The sequence below is a fragment of the Trichoderma breve genome (assembly GCF_028502605.1).
Source record: "Trichoderma breve strain T069 chromosome 7 map unlocalized scaffold00008, whole genome shotgun sequence".
NCBI lineage: Eukaryota > Fungi > Ascomycota > Sordariomycetes > Hypocreales > Hypocreaceae > Trichoderma > Trichoderma breve.
Genome location: NW_026611594.1, coordinates 1,161,101 through 1,174,591, shown reverse-complemented (window position 1 = coordinate 1,174,591; position 13,491 = coordinate 1,161,101). Strand labels below are relative to the sequence as shown.

Here is a 13,491-nt window from a genome sequence, read left to right as displayed (position 1 = left end):
AGGTAGTCTCTACGAGGCACTCGGCAGATGTTTGAAAGTACCTAATGTGCATGTGTAGATTCTGCGTACTGAAACCAACTGTAGAAAAACACCGCACATGTGCATCATCACCCTGATGCCTAGCAAGGAGCTGTCGTCGGCGGCGGGTTAGAGGATTACTATACAGCGTAATCCGTCTGCAGTAGTTCGATACGAACGCCCAAGATAAGAAGTACCGGCATGCTAGAAACCACGTGCCGTCACATTCCTCTCAATGGCTGCTTGAAGCTTGAAATAGCCCCGGTAAAGCCCATTGGCCTCTAGGCAGGCTGACAAATGCTCACGCGGCAAAAATGAGTCCGTCATACAAAATAACCAAACCAGCAGCGGGCTAGAGTCAATCTGACGTTCACACTCACGTGACTCTCGACTTTGCTCTGCTTGATAATAATGCTCCGTAAGCTCCGCATCTGATCCGCATAAGACCTTTGATGCTGGTTCATACCCAAAAAAAACGGAATTCTAAGTCTAAGACACATCTCTCGGATGAGAGTTGGTTGCATTATCTCAGATTTCCACTAAATAAAACTCCCGGAATGGAGCCAAAGACCAGTCCAAGCTCCTCGAACCCGGATCGCGACTCGCAGCCAGCCAACTTCGCCCCTCAGCCTCACCGAAGAGCGAGGACCCGAGCTCGCATAAGCGCAGCGTGTGTGAGATGTCAAAAGAGAAAGATTCGGGCAAGTACACCGAGCCCTTGACGTACTCGTTGCGGCCATTTTGCACCGATTTTCACTCACTAACATGCTGTATCCAGTGTGACGGTGTTCTGCCATCATGCTCAGGCTGTCAGAAGGCCGGTGTTCGATGTGTCGATGGCGGCACTTCTCGTGAAATACCTCGAAAGTAAGACGCTGGATCAAGGTTCATCATGTACCTGCATTTGCAGTGAGCTGACCTTGTATAACCCTTACAGCTACTTGACTGAACTTGAGTCGCGAGTAGCGTGGCTAGAGTCTGTTGTTCGTGAGAGATGTCCAGATGTCGACCTCACCACCGGGCCGGGGCGGCCATCGCGAGCTCATTCATCGGCTGTTGAGCGTGGACAGCGGCAGGGCTCGCAGGACTCCCCAGAGGAGACTTCGCCGCATGAGCTCACAGAGCAGATAGGCTTGATATCCATCTCAGGTGGCTCTGACCTTCGTTACCTGGGACCCTCCAGCGGCCTCTTCTTCACCAAGTTCGTGCTTGCGGGCTTAGCACATGTTGCAGATATCGAGACAGTAAACCTTCGCGGCAATGGATGCGACGATGACGATGTGTTCCTCCCTGGAGACCTGGTCGACTTGCAAGCCAAGGATTTCCCAAATGACAAGAGACAAACCATGTTCCTCACCCAAATCTATTTCGACTCCGTTCACCTACAGTTCCCCTTCCTCCACGAGCCCTCACACCATGCCATCCTCCACAAACTCTACAATGGGGAGACTCTGGATGCGCTAGAGGAGTTCCAAGCGTTCATGGTTTTGGCTGTCGGTGCCACAATTTACGGTCGTCGCTCGAGGCGGCACATGCTGGGTGAAGGTTATTATGCCTCAGCCCTGCAGCGTCTAGATACTGTCTTTAGGACGCCGTCACTCGCCACAGTCCAGTGTCTTTTGCTATTGGAGATGTATACCCTTCACGACCCATCGTCTGGACTAAATCTATGGACCCTCCACTACCACTCATTGGCGTCATGCTTGGAGCTGGGTTTGCACCGTGATGTCCGGAACCCCCGCCATTTCAACCCTCTCCAAGTGGAACTCCGCACGCGAATCTTCTGGTGCACATACACCATGAATCGACAGCTATGCACAATTATGGGCCGGCCTCTGGGATTCTTTGACGAGCAATGTGATTTAAGAGTAAGTAAAGATTGTGGCCTTGAGAATTGACAGGGCTGTTTTTCTTATTTACTAACACCGCGGCTACCTAGTTACCCATGGATGTTAATGATGATGATTTGACCGAAGAAGGTGTGCGACCCTCGACGAAGCCTCCTGGAAGCTTTACTACCATGTCAAGCGCAATTCATCTCTTCAAATGGGCGAGGTTCAGCTCCGAAATCAAGACTGTTCTGTTTTGCACGGATCGATTCTATCCGCCTTACATGACTCCGGCCATTAACGATGTAACGGCGTGGCGGACAGACATGATTAGCCGCCTGCGAAAGTGGCGACAAGATATTCCTAGACACGCCGAGGGCGAGCGCACGTTCTACCTGATTGATCTCTGCGAGATTAGATATCATGAGCTGATGATGCTTATGCTTCGCCCAAATCCCCTGTTCAAACAACCATCAAAGGCAGCCCTGGGCGAATGCTTTACCAGCGCCATTACCTGCAGCAAACTCTACGCAAAACTCTACGCCGATAATCAGCTGCGGTATGGCTGGCTGACTGTCCATTCATTATTCTTATGCATCATGACCATCTTCTACTGCGTCTGGACACCAGAAGGCATTGCTGACCAGGTCAATTTTGACTGCTTGACCACCTCTCTAAAGGCGGCGTCGGACGTTCTCAGTGCGACAGGAGAGTATTGGCCCGAGGCGAAGCGAAGCCGCGATGTCCTGGACCGAATATTTACGGCAACCATGAGGCGCTTCTCTCCACGACCAGAATATCCCAAGTTGCAGCCCCTGATTAATTCATCAGACCCTCAGCCTGGTAGTGGCCCAGCATCAGTGGGCATGACGGATGGCACCAGCATCTCATCTCAGGCTGGCAGCAGCACTTACGGAGACAATATTGCCGCTTCAGGAGACGGACTTATCGCTTCGGCAGATGGAATTGTGTCTTCCGGCGTATCACACGGAGAAGCAGATTTGCATTTGGGGCTTTCCATGCCAGATGGCTCACCGGCCATGAATGCCGAGTTCCCTTACCCAAGTACAACGCTCGACTCCTTTATGTCGACGGACTGGCTTTCGTATTTTATGAATGCGGAAGATTTTGGAGGCATGAACTTGGATACTGGCTTTGGAGGATTGGGCGGACTGGGCGGAATGGGTGGGTTTGGCGGGATGGAAATGACTGGGACGGATATTCCTGGATGGTACCAAGGGGACATGAGCGTATTGCGATGATTAGGGATTGTGTATGGAAACGGCGTTTTTGAATAGGGATAGGCATGATGTACATGGCTGAATCAAGCACCAAAAATCTACTCAACTATTGAACTGCTCCTGTTTACTCTCTGAGAATCAATGAGTCGGAGCGGCCATATTGTACATGTTCCATCCTTGTTGAACGAAGCTCCTGGGTGTACTTGTAATCTTCATGTTGTTGCGTTGCTTGCTTGCTGTAGAACTGTTATTAGATTTACTAGTAAAGAGAAAAAAATAATTTGAATGTTGAATTGCCCCATCTCACCGATTGAGAATTGGTGATCTGAGTGGCCATACTGTACACGTCCATCTTCGTTGAATGAAGCTGTTGTTGGTGCACTCGTTATCTTCATGCTATTTTACCAGACTTACTATATTTACGCTTATTCGTCTCAGTGCCCTCGAATAGCACAACTGGCAAGCAAAATCTCACGCTCCAGAGACTTATGTCTCCTGTTGTTCATGTGTTTGCTACCCATCGTGACTGTGATCAGCTGACTCTTTTCCCACAGGTCCCTCGCCAGTGTGGGCTTAGCGGTTCATGCACCCCAGATTCCCATCGGAGCTTAAAAAGCGGCCGCTAGAAGCGCTGAAGCACCTGAGCGACTGAGCACATGGGCGCTAAATCATCGAGCCCCAGCCTCCAGTCGCCACTCAACTCCAAGCTTCCCCTCTTTGTCAGCTCACGATGCTCGGATGTTTGTCCTCGTAGACGCAGCCGTTGGTCTCTCACGGGTACTTGAAGAGACGAAATAGCTTCAGCTTGGCCGAAAGAATCGCCGGCAGCACTCTTTGCTGGATCTCCTGCTTCCGCTCTCTCGGTTCTCGGTGCGATATTCGCCACAATACATCAGTATGTCATCGACGGACAACACTTCGCCTCCCATGGCAGACCAGTCCAACTCGACGGCGGTTCCCTCGTCGCCCGATCGAAATAAGAAGAAACGCATCAGAAACTGGACTGCGGATGATCGCGCAGCCCATCGCGTATTTGAGCGATCACGACGAGAGGCTTTCAAGGAGCGGCTGACGGTAAGTTTGGATTCTGTGTCTCTTGTGTGCCCAGCTAACGTAGAGGTAGACTCTTGCGAGCCTCATACCGTCGCTTCGATCTACGGATCCTAACCGCCTGTCTAAACACGTTGTTATTGACCAAAGCGTTGCGCTGCACAAGGCCGAGCAGAAGGAGATTGCGGACTCTCTTCAGAGGATCAATCGCCTGGTAGCCGAACGAGACGATCTCCTCTCCGAGCTGAATACATGGCGGTTGAACGCTGGGCTTGAGGTTCACCAGGCTCGAGTTACAGCGGAAGAGCCGGAAACTGCTACTTCAATACCTATATTAGACGAGGCCAGCGCCTCCATGCTAAGGACCGGCGTTTCATCCATCTCTATCGGGGCCAACAATGAGCGCGGAGCTGGAAGCCGATCGCTATATCTAGAAGAGCAGTCCTCATTTGTAGCTACGGACCATGACCTCACAACTGAGCCTGTCTTGAATGAAGCAGTTGAGGTAGACCTTCCATCAACGTCAATGAGCATGGACATTCCATGGATGTCGCCCGAGATGGATTTCACCATGCCAAATTCACTGGGTCTGACTACCGGTTATAACACCAACGCGCCTCCGAAATCGCCATCTTACACACACCTGCCAATGTCCTACGACATGGCAAACAATAACCTTGAAAATGAGGCTTTACGATTCAACACATCAATGATGCACATGGCAGATCCGTCGACATTTCACAACGACACATATATTTATACTGGTTGAACTTTGCTACTCATAGTTTTAAGAAGATCGGCCCGCCTCCCTACAACTCCGCATACATACGCGCGGCAGCGTTCGGCACGCCATAGACGCTCTTACAAGGCCCGAACTGCCGCGTCGATCTTGTCCTTGCTCCTGTTTTCGCCTCCTGTAAAGAGCTCAAGAGCGATCGCCAACCTTTCTTTGGTGATGGGGTCAGCAGCAATCGCTTTAGCCAGCTCTTCTCCACCGTTGGCGAGGTAGTCAATGTCAGTGCTAGCCAGCTTGCCATCCCACTCCGCGGCGGCAAGAGGATCAATATTGGCGAGTTTGCGGAGCCTTTCAGGAGTTTGAGGAGGGTTCTTGTACACATGGACCGGCTTGGGCGTGCCTTCGCCAGGCTGCTTAGTACCATCATATTTGAGCTTCGCAAGCTGGTCCAAGACTGTATGGGAGATTGTAGCGGAGTGGCAGCCCAATTCACCAGCTGCCATGGCCTCTTTAGCAGAGATGAAGCTAATCGGGAGCAGTCAGCCAATCGAGTTCATGTTTAGAAGTAACAGACTGTGTATATGTATCTCACCTTGCGTTCTTGAGAAGTGGCTGCTCTTTTCCAGTCTCTTTGTACAGTCGTCTATATGTTTCGAGGATTTGAAAGACTCGGGCGCTCATGGGGTGCTGGGTAGCGGGGTCTTCGACATCGGGCCAGAGAGATAGATCGTCATGGGCTCGGGTTTCTGAATGACTCTTAGCTTTTGTTACATATTATCCATGAAATATTAAGAGCTTTCAACGAACCGTTGAAATATGGGCTGATGTATAGCATGCCTGCCTGGCTACAGGCAATGGCCTGCGGAAGACCAAACAGTGCCGTTCCCAATGTGGGAATGCCCTCGGCGCTCAGAATCTTGGCCGCATTCAAGGCTGGCCCAGTGGACGGGATCTTGATGCAGTATCTGTCCCGGCCAATATTGGCTCTTGCAAACTCCTGGTCATACAGTCGGGCGTGGTCGAGAGTCGCTTGCATGTCGTATGCTTTGGAAGGGAGGGTTTGGAGCAGGACACGGCCTTGGATCAGATCGATATTCTTCTTGCACATCAAAACCGCCTTAATCACATTATTAGCCACTACTCTTTTCATTTATCTTCAACAGTGTTTGATATACCATTCTAGTGTAGATAGCCAACCAGCCTTTATCCTTCAGCTCCTTCGCCGTTTCAACTAGGAGGTCGGCGTTGGAAGGATGATGGAGCTGGATGTCTACCCACAGCTGGTTGCTCGTCTGGTCGTGCGGCTTTATGGGCATAGACTTGATGTATTCGGGGTCCATCCAGTCGACATCGACATTGACTGAGATTGCGATTAGTTTGAATGCGTCACTCGCCGTAGACTGTACGAGGGGGGCTTACGCTGCTCCTCGAGCTTCTCCAGCCAGGTTGGGGCTTCCTTGCTACCCATTTCGCGATAAATGGTGGTTAATAGACGTGAAATCGAATTTGTTAGATTTGATGGGTAATTTTGCAGGCGACTGTCGTATCTTCAAAATGAAAGCTTTCAGACCCAGTCTACTGTGCAGTGTGCTTTGATAGATGGCAATGCTTGGAGAAGTAGGTTCAGGTTTATATACCAACCGCTTGAAGAGTTTACCCACATTTCGCCATGACTGTCATTCACTTTATTCTACTCAGACCGCACTTCGGGTTCAAATTTACCGACGACTTGAACACGGGGTGGATTGAAGGGTGTAGCTTAACGGCTCTTCACAAGCTATTCCCAGATTTCGATATCCATGCACTTCCTTCATTGGACGACAAAGCCCATATTGACCCTCCCACATTCCGTCCACACTACTTTTTGCTGCCAAGAAACCGATACCACGTCACTCAATGACCTGCACAGGGAATTTGCATGGAGCCTGTACAGGGCATGAGCTTGATACACGCAGGGCAGGATCCACGACAGCGGCAGTGGAAGCGGGGAAAGAATTAGAGTGTGGATCCAAAATAGTATGGGGAGACGTCAAGATTCCTTCGATACTAAGAGTAGGGAATAGTAGAAGAATGTAACGGCAATAACAAATTCTAGAAGAGCCAATCTCACGAGATGAAAGCCATTTACTCTGTATCTTGCCTCACGCACTTACTACTGTACTTGTTAGAGTGCCACCAGCCACTCCCAAAGTTTAATATGAAGCCGAGTTGTATAGCCGTGACTAGCAGATAATGCTTAAATGGCTAAATCGTATGAGAGAACAACACGCAGGGCAGCATGAAGGTTCCCCACAATTCAGCTTAGCTCAAAAGACACGCAGGGCAGGTTTGAGGGGTGGTTTCGTGAATGAATTACTCCGGCGTCGGATTGTCGGATGGCGGCCGAGTTGGAGCGGATACAAGCAGGGGATTAAGTGGAAATAAGTTGGGAGTTTAATATGTAGTTACTAGCTGCATTCCCTTCAATTTGGCAGCATGATCATGGATTCATGTCTGCAAGACGCACCTGCTGTGAGATTGTGATCAATGTGATAAAGATAGGGATAAATGAAGCATCCGATTTAAGAAGATCAAGCAATTATCTAATATCAGTGCATGCAATATAAGAAAGCTGACCTCTTTTCACAATATTGTGGAAAAGTAAACCCGTAATGCATTCAATTCTATTGCTCTTCTATGTGGCTGCGAGGGGGCAAAATGAGCCAAGCCATGGCGCTATGGAAAACGAGCCGGACTCAAAACCTGGGGTTTTGTGGATACGCTACTGAACCCCATGGGGGGTAAAGACTCTACCATAGTCGCGATAGTTGAAGTAAGACTGAAAAAATATATATATTGCTTCTCAGGAATGCATTTGACATCCATCATCTGCTCCGCAGCAGTCATCAAGACACGCATCCACAACTTCAATCGTGGAAACCTGAAGACAACCAGGCAGCATGGCTCACTCACCTGATCTGAGGAAGCCAAAGGATGAGTTTCTCTCCCACGTTGAAGATACAGGACCCAGTTTCTCTCACAATGTCAACGCAAAGTGAGTCAACTCTCCAACCCGTCATCACCAAGATCATAAACTGATACCGTGGACAGGATCTGGAACCCCTTGATGGGAATATCCAAGGATAATCTCCGTTCTCAAGTCAACGCCTTCTGCAGAGAGTATGGCTTCCAAGACAAGGAAGACATCTTCTTTAGAGGCGCTCTGGCAGCTCAAAATCCAGTTGAATACGAAGATATTCCAGAGCTGACTGACGATGACAAATATTGGCTGAGGCGCGAAGTCACCAACCGGTGGCATTTGCCCAAGGCTCTTTACTACACAATTGCACTGTGCTCTTTGGGCTCTGCCATTCAAGGCTGGGACAACACGGGTGCTAATGGTGCAAATCTTTCATTCCCCAAAGAATTTGGCATCGAAAACAATGGTTGGCTTGTTGGCGTCATCAACTCGGGTCCGACGCTGTTTGGTCTCCTCAGTGCTTGGGCAGCTGACCCAGTAAACAACCTTCTTGGTCGAAGGGGGACTGTCTTTGTTACAGGCCTGTTCTGTATCTTTCCCGTCTTGGCTCAAGCCTTTACACAGAACTGGTGGGGCCTGATGATATGCCGCTTGTTTATGGGCCTTGGAATGGGTATCAAAATCTCGACAATCCCGGTCTTCTCGGCAGAGGTCGCGCCGGCATCTATTCGAGGCGGATTAGTTACAAGCTTCCAATTGTGGGTATCATTTGGAATGTTTGTGGGATACTGTGTCAACCTAATTTTCTATCGAGTTGGAAAATTGGCGTGGAGATTTCAACTTGCATCCGCATTTGCGCCAGCCATTCCTGTGGTAATATTTGTCTGGTTCTGCCCCGGTAAGTCTATAATTCTATGAAGAAAGCATGGGAAACTGACAGATGTATCAAGAATCGCCTCGATGGTTGATGAAGAAGCGACGGTATCCCGAGTCGTACCAATCCTTCTGCCGCTTAAGAAATAGTGAGATGCAGTCGGCAAGAGATTTGTATTACGCACACTGCCAGGTTATGGAAGAGAGAGATGCCTTTGCCGGTGTAAGCTTTTGGCACCGAGCATTGGAGCTTGTTACAGTCCCCCGTTTGCGACGAGCCGCCGTTGCAAGTGGATGGATCGTCATCAGCCAACAGTTTTCAGGAATTAATATGTACGTGGCCCCTTTTTACTCATACTGGATCAATACTTGATATTGACTATCTATTACAAAGCATGGCCTTCTATAGCTCAACAATATTCGTTGAGGCCGGTTACTCGACACTTAGCAGCCTCCTTGCCTCTATGGGGTTTGGCCTTGTTCTCTTCGTTTTCGCTTTTCCGGCAGTTTATACCATGGATACCTTCGGCCGTCGCAATCTACTTCTCACAACTTTCCCAAACATGGCCTGGTGCCTTCTGGCGGCCGGACTCTGTTTTCTCATGTCAACTGAGAACAGCGCTCGGATCCCCTGCATAGCGTTTTTTGTCTACCTCTTCACTGCCTTCTATGGACCTGGTGAGTATCTATATCACCATTCAAGTACAATTACTAAACAAAATTAGGCATGGGTCCGCTACCATCCATCTACTTTTCTGAGGCATTTCCTTTGTCTCACCGCGAGCTTGGCGCCGGTTTAACAATCTGCATTAATAATGCCGTCGGCAGTGCTTTGAGTCTTACGTTCCCTTCACTGCTGAAAGCACTGGGGCCTACTGGTGCATTTGGTTTCTACGCGGGATTAAACATGCTTGCTTTTGTTGTCATCTTCTTCATTGTTCCAGAAACAATGTACGTATCGTGTCTCCCCTCATTCTCACTGAACAGACGCTGACTGATTGAATCTAGGAAACGCACACTAGAAGAGCTTGATTACATTTTTGGAGTGCCAACAAGGCGCCATATTTCTTACCAAGTTGGTACTTGGTTGCCTTGGTTCATTAAGAAGTACATCTTCTTCCAGCGCAAAGCGAAGCTCGAGCCCTTGTATAAGCTAGACGGTTCAGGCGATGCAACAGGCAATCAGTAGGAGAAATCTACTGGAAGGAAGAAATTACAGACATTTGATTTGTTATACTCACGGGAAATGATGGTTATTTAATGATATGTCGCTCATCTTTGTAGCATTCTATAGCAGAGTTTCGAAGCACACTCCTTTAATAGTCAATTTACTAAATGATGACCTTGGTCATACTCGCCATATTTTCCATGTACTTGTGTCTCTTACATTCTGAGTTCGAAAGTGAGTGACTAACTGTCCGCCCAGTATCCGCCAATACATAACAGGTAGGCAGCTTTTGAAGGTAGGGGTAGAAGAAGACTCATACCTGAGAGAGATAGCGAGAGCGACACCATATGATGATTACGGTGTGGTAATAGAAATTTTAGAAATATGTAGAACTATCTCTCCTTGTATACCTCGCTATGAATTAATATCCTCGTCGCTAGGCTCGCTCGCCACCGTCGGTAAAAATGTTACTTGCGGAAGATTGGCGGCACGTTTGCGGAAGACTCATGCCGCAAACCTACCATGCAATCGACAATTCACTTTTTAGAACAAGATAAAGCAGCCACGGCTAATGATGATTAGTATTTCAGGTGACCTAGAATGGCAACTGCAAGGATCTTCCAGCTCAAATCAGCTTTATTATAAGCCTATCTGGAGAGCGCATCGTCAATACAGTTGTTTTTTAACCAATTTCCTCATAGCTTTGTGGCAGTAAGCAGTGCGGGAAGAAACATTCTCGCCTAATCCAAACTAACCAGACTTGAGTCATGAGCGCTAGAACAGGAAGATTATCAATCTGCATAACAAATGGGAGACTTTGTTGCCCATGAAATCCCACATTCATTGAAAGATACATTCCACAAAGGGCAACAATTGACTCTCATGAGTAGTTGACCGCTCGGCACTGAATTAAGCTCAATTACAAATGGAGCTCCAGATGTGGCTAGATATGGAAATACGGAGCTTAAATTCCTGTTCAGCAACTATGTTAGACAAGCGGCTACTAATCATATATTCCTCTCTATACTAATCAGAAACTCAAGCTCATGAAGCTATTCACATATTTAGTTGTCTTACAGATGCAGCGTCTTCAAAAATTTTACTCGTCAGAGAATCCATTCTACTCTTCACCACAATAAACAGCAGCCCATTTTCCACCATCTTGTAAAGCTCACCAATCGAAGAAAAAATGAGCGAAACTATCAAAGTTGGCGCTGTGCAAGCTGAGCCTGCTTGGCTCAACCTGCCAGAATCTGTAAAGAAGGTTACCTCGCTTGTTGAGCAAGCTGGAAAAGACGGCGTCAATGTCTTGGGCTTTCCTGAGTTATTTGTGCCTGGTTATCCATGGTTTGTACCATTCAGATTGCCAGATCAACACGAAAGACCTTGCTGACTTCATTAGGAGCATCTGGACTGAGCCGTATCTTGACAATACTGGCATGTTTCACGAGTACATGGCCAATTCACTCGTGAAAGATTCTCCTGAGATGGCTCAAATCTGCGAAGCCGTTAAGAAGGCTGGCATTTTTATCGTTTTGGGCTACTCTGAGCGAGATGGCGATAGCTTGTACATCGCTCAATCCTTCATCAATCCCGAAGGAGAAATTGTCCTCCACCGCCGGAAGATCAAGCCGACCGGTGTAGAGCGCGCAATTTGGGGCGATGGAGATGGCCTGGTAAATGTGGCTGATAGTCCTTTTGGCAAGATTGGTGGTCTCAATTGCTGGGAGCATTTCCAGCCCTTGCTGCGATATCACGAATACAGCCAGGGCGTTGATATCCATATCGCGGGATGGCCACCATTTTTTGGCAGGCCGGAAAACATTCCCATCCTTTATACTACGACCGGCGAAGGAGACCGCCTCGCCTGTCAGTTCATGGCTATGGAAGGAGCCTGTTTTGTGGTGGTTAGCACGCAAGTGATGGGAGAAAAGGGAAGAGAGAAGTTGAAGTTGGTTGGCAGTCCTCATATGACTTCGGGTGGAGGTTTCGCCATGATCTTTGGACCTGATGGTACGCCTCTGGTTGACCCATTGGACCCCGGAGAAGAGGGTATCCTCACTGCGGAAATTCAGCTGAGCACCATTGACTACGCCAAGCAGATGCTTGATGTTGTTGGACATTATTCCCGGCCGGATCTTTTGAGCCTAAATGTCAATTTGAAAGGAGCCAAGCCTGTTCGATATGAATGAGAAGCTCTCACAATTTTCTTCGCTGACCTGAGTTAGTCTGAGGTCAACGTTTCCAGGTAGCCTCATATAAACTTCTGAGATAGTCGATTAAAGAAGAAATTAAGGCCATATAAGCCAATTTTGCTAGCCACCACTGTGAGACTCCTAAAATTTGTTTCTTACTATTTATATATAGTCTCAAACTATCTCAATCACCAGAGGAAGGAGAAAAAGGTCCCAGGCCATAACAGGATGACTGCATAACAAACCATTAGTATCAGATTATGATACAGAGGAAATTGACTGACGAGATCGCACCAGGGCCCAAAACACGCGCATCATGCGCCCAACCGTCCAAGCGCCCAAAAGGCACAAGGGTTGTTCAGCCGGCGCCAGGGCGCCCAAACCGGGAAGAGCAACAACGCCTCCAGAGGCGGCAACGACACCAGGGGGGCACCAACGACAACGACATCCGAGGGTGCAGCGATGGTGGCGGAGGCAGCAGTTGGAGCAGGGCAGATGCAGGGCGCCGTCGGGACGATGGTGATGGTGGTGACGGTGGTGACAGTGGTGACGGCGATGTTCGCCATTCGCTCCCGGTGGAGCATGAATCTATTCACGGCGATACAGGTCAGGGTGAGTACATGTAGGATGACTACCACCCACAACCAATCGATGAGTTGGTCTGTTTCATGTCAGTTTTCATACCGGAAAATTGAATAGATAATGCAAAGAAATGAAGGAAGATATGTTCAACAAGAGATGAAGGTGAACTAACTCGGGCGGCGACGAGGAGCTTCGGGGCGTGCAGGAGCTGTGCAACGTTAGCGAGACCCGGCCGACTGGTAGATTGCGCATGGCACTTACGCATTTGGAATACTCTCTTGGAAAAAAAAGAAAGGGTCTTTGGTTATTCCACGTGGCGGAGTTTCTCGAAGATGGTCGATTGTGTGAGCTTGAGGAAAGGAAGAAGAAAGAAGAAGATCGCGACTGCACGTGCAAGGTTTTGCTCGAGGTACTTGCCAGCTGATACTCGTTGATTGCACATGATGGGCACCTGACGGGCACCTGATTGAAGAAACAAGGGAAGGAGCTCCGATAACAATTAGATAGGTATGTCAAGATACTGAACCTGAACAATTTCGCAATTGAGCATGCGAGGCTTCAAGGGTCGCCAATAGTTGTGCCATATGGATGGCATGGTGTTTATCTTACTGGGATCGAGGAACATTGGTAGCTAGCGTGAGGAATTGGAGCCGTCAGAATGGACAAGAGAGGCTATCAGGGGATGCGAACAGTCACGCCGTTTGGTTGGGAGCATCTGTATATTATGAAGCGTAGGCAGATGTATCACAAAGTAGCAATGTGATATAATAGACTACTTGTTGTGACTACTTGGTACCTTCGATGATCCATGAACTCAGCTAGATCTGCGGAAAGGTAGTA

The 13,491-nt window shown here is 48.6% G+C and overlaps 5 protein-coding genes across 5 annotated transcripts; 4 read left to right on the top strand and 1 right to left on the bottom strand.

Moving 5' to 3' along the window:
- Window positions 1–575: 575 nt before the first annotated feature.
- Window positions 576–3,109, top strand: T069G_11466 (fungal specific transcription factor domain-containing protein; the record flags this gene model as incomplete). The annotated part of the gene is made up of 4 exons (XM_056178671.1): window positions 576–719; window positions 797–885; window positions 956–1,886; window positions 1,958–3,109. The coding sequence occupies 4 exons, from the start codon at window positions 576–578 to the stop codon at window positions 3,107–3,109; spliced, it is 2,316 nt and encodes a 771-aa protein (XP_056023545.1).
- An 876-nt stretch (window positions 3,110–3,985) lies between these two features.
- T069G_11465 (uncharacterized protein) lies at window positions 3,986–4,907 on the top strand (the record flags this gene model as incomplete). Its single annotated transcript, XM_056178670.1, has 2 exons — window positions 3,986–4,162; window positions 4,212–4,907. The coding sequence occupies 2 exons, from the start codon at window positions 3,986–3,988 to the stop codon at window positions 4,905–4,907; spliced, it is 873 nt and encodes a 290-aa protein (XP_056023544.1).
- Window positions 4,908–4,999: 92 nt separating this feature from the next.
- On the bottom strand, window positions 5,000–6,342 carry T069G_11464 (transaldolase/Fructose-6-phosphate aldolase domain-containing protein; the record flags this gene model as incomplete). The annotated part of the gene is made up of 5 exons (XM_056178669.1): window positions 5,000–5,399; window positions 5,467–5,620; window positions 5,682–5,991; window positions 6,050–6,234; window positions 6,294–6,342. The coding sequence occupies 5 exons, from the start codon at window positions 6,340–6,342 to the stop codon at window positions 5,000–5,002; spliced, it is 1,098 nt and encodes a 365-aa protein (XP_056023543.1).
- A 1,471-nt stretch (window positions 6,343–7,813) lies between these two features.
- On the top strand, window positions 7,814–9,895 carry T069G_11463 (sugar transporter domain-containing protein; the record flags this gene model as incomplete). The annotated part of the gene is made up of 6 exons (XM_056178668.1): window positions 7,814–7,908; window positions 7,965–8,731; window positions 8,784–9,039; window positions 9,101–9,384; window positions 9,432–9,657; window positions 9,715–9,895. The coding sequence occupies 6 exons, from the start codon at window positions 7,814–7,816 to the stop codon at window positions 9,893–9,895; spliced, it is 1,809 nt and encodes a 602-aa protein (XP_056023542.1).
- Window positions 9,896–11,063: 1,168 nt separating this feature from the next.
- On the top strand, window positions 11,064–12,066 carry T069G_11462 (carbon-nitrogen hydrolase domain-containing protein; the record flags this gene model as incomplete). Its single annotated transcript, XM_056178667.1, has 2 exons — window positions 11,064–11,221; window positions 11,277–12,066. The coding sequence occupies 2 exons, from the start codon at window positions 11,064–11,066 to the stop codon at window positions 12,064–12,066; spliced, it is 948 nt and encodes a 315-aa protein (XP_056023541.1).
- Between the last annotated feature and the right edge of the window lie 1,425 nt (window positions 12,067–13,491).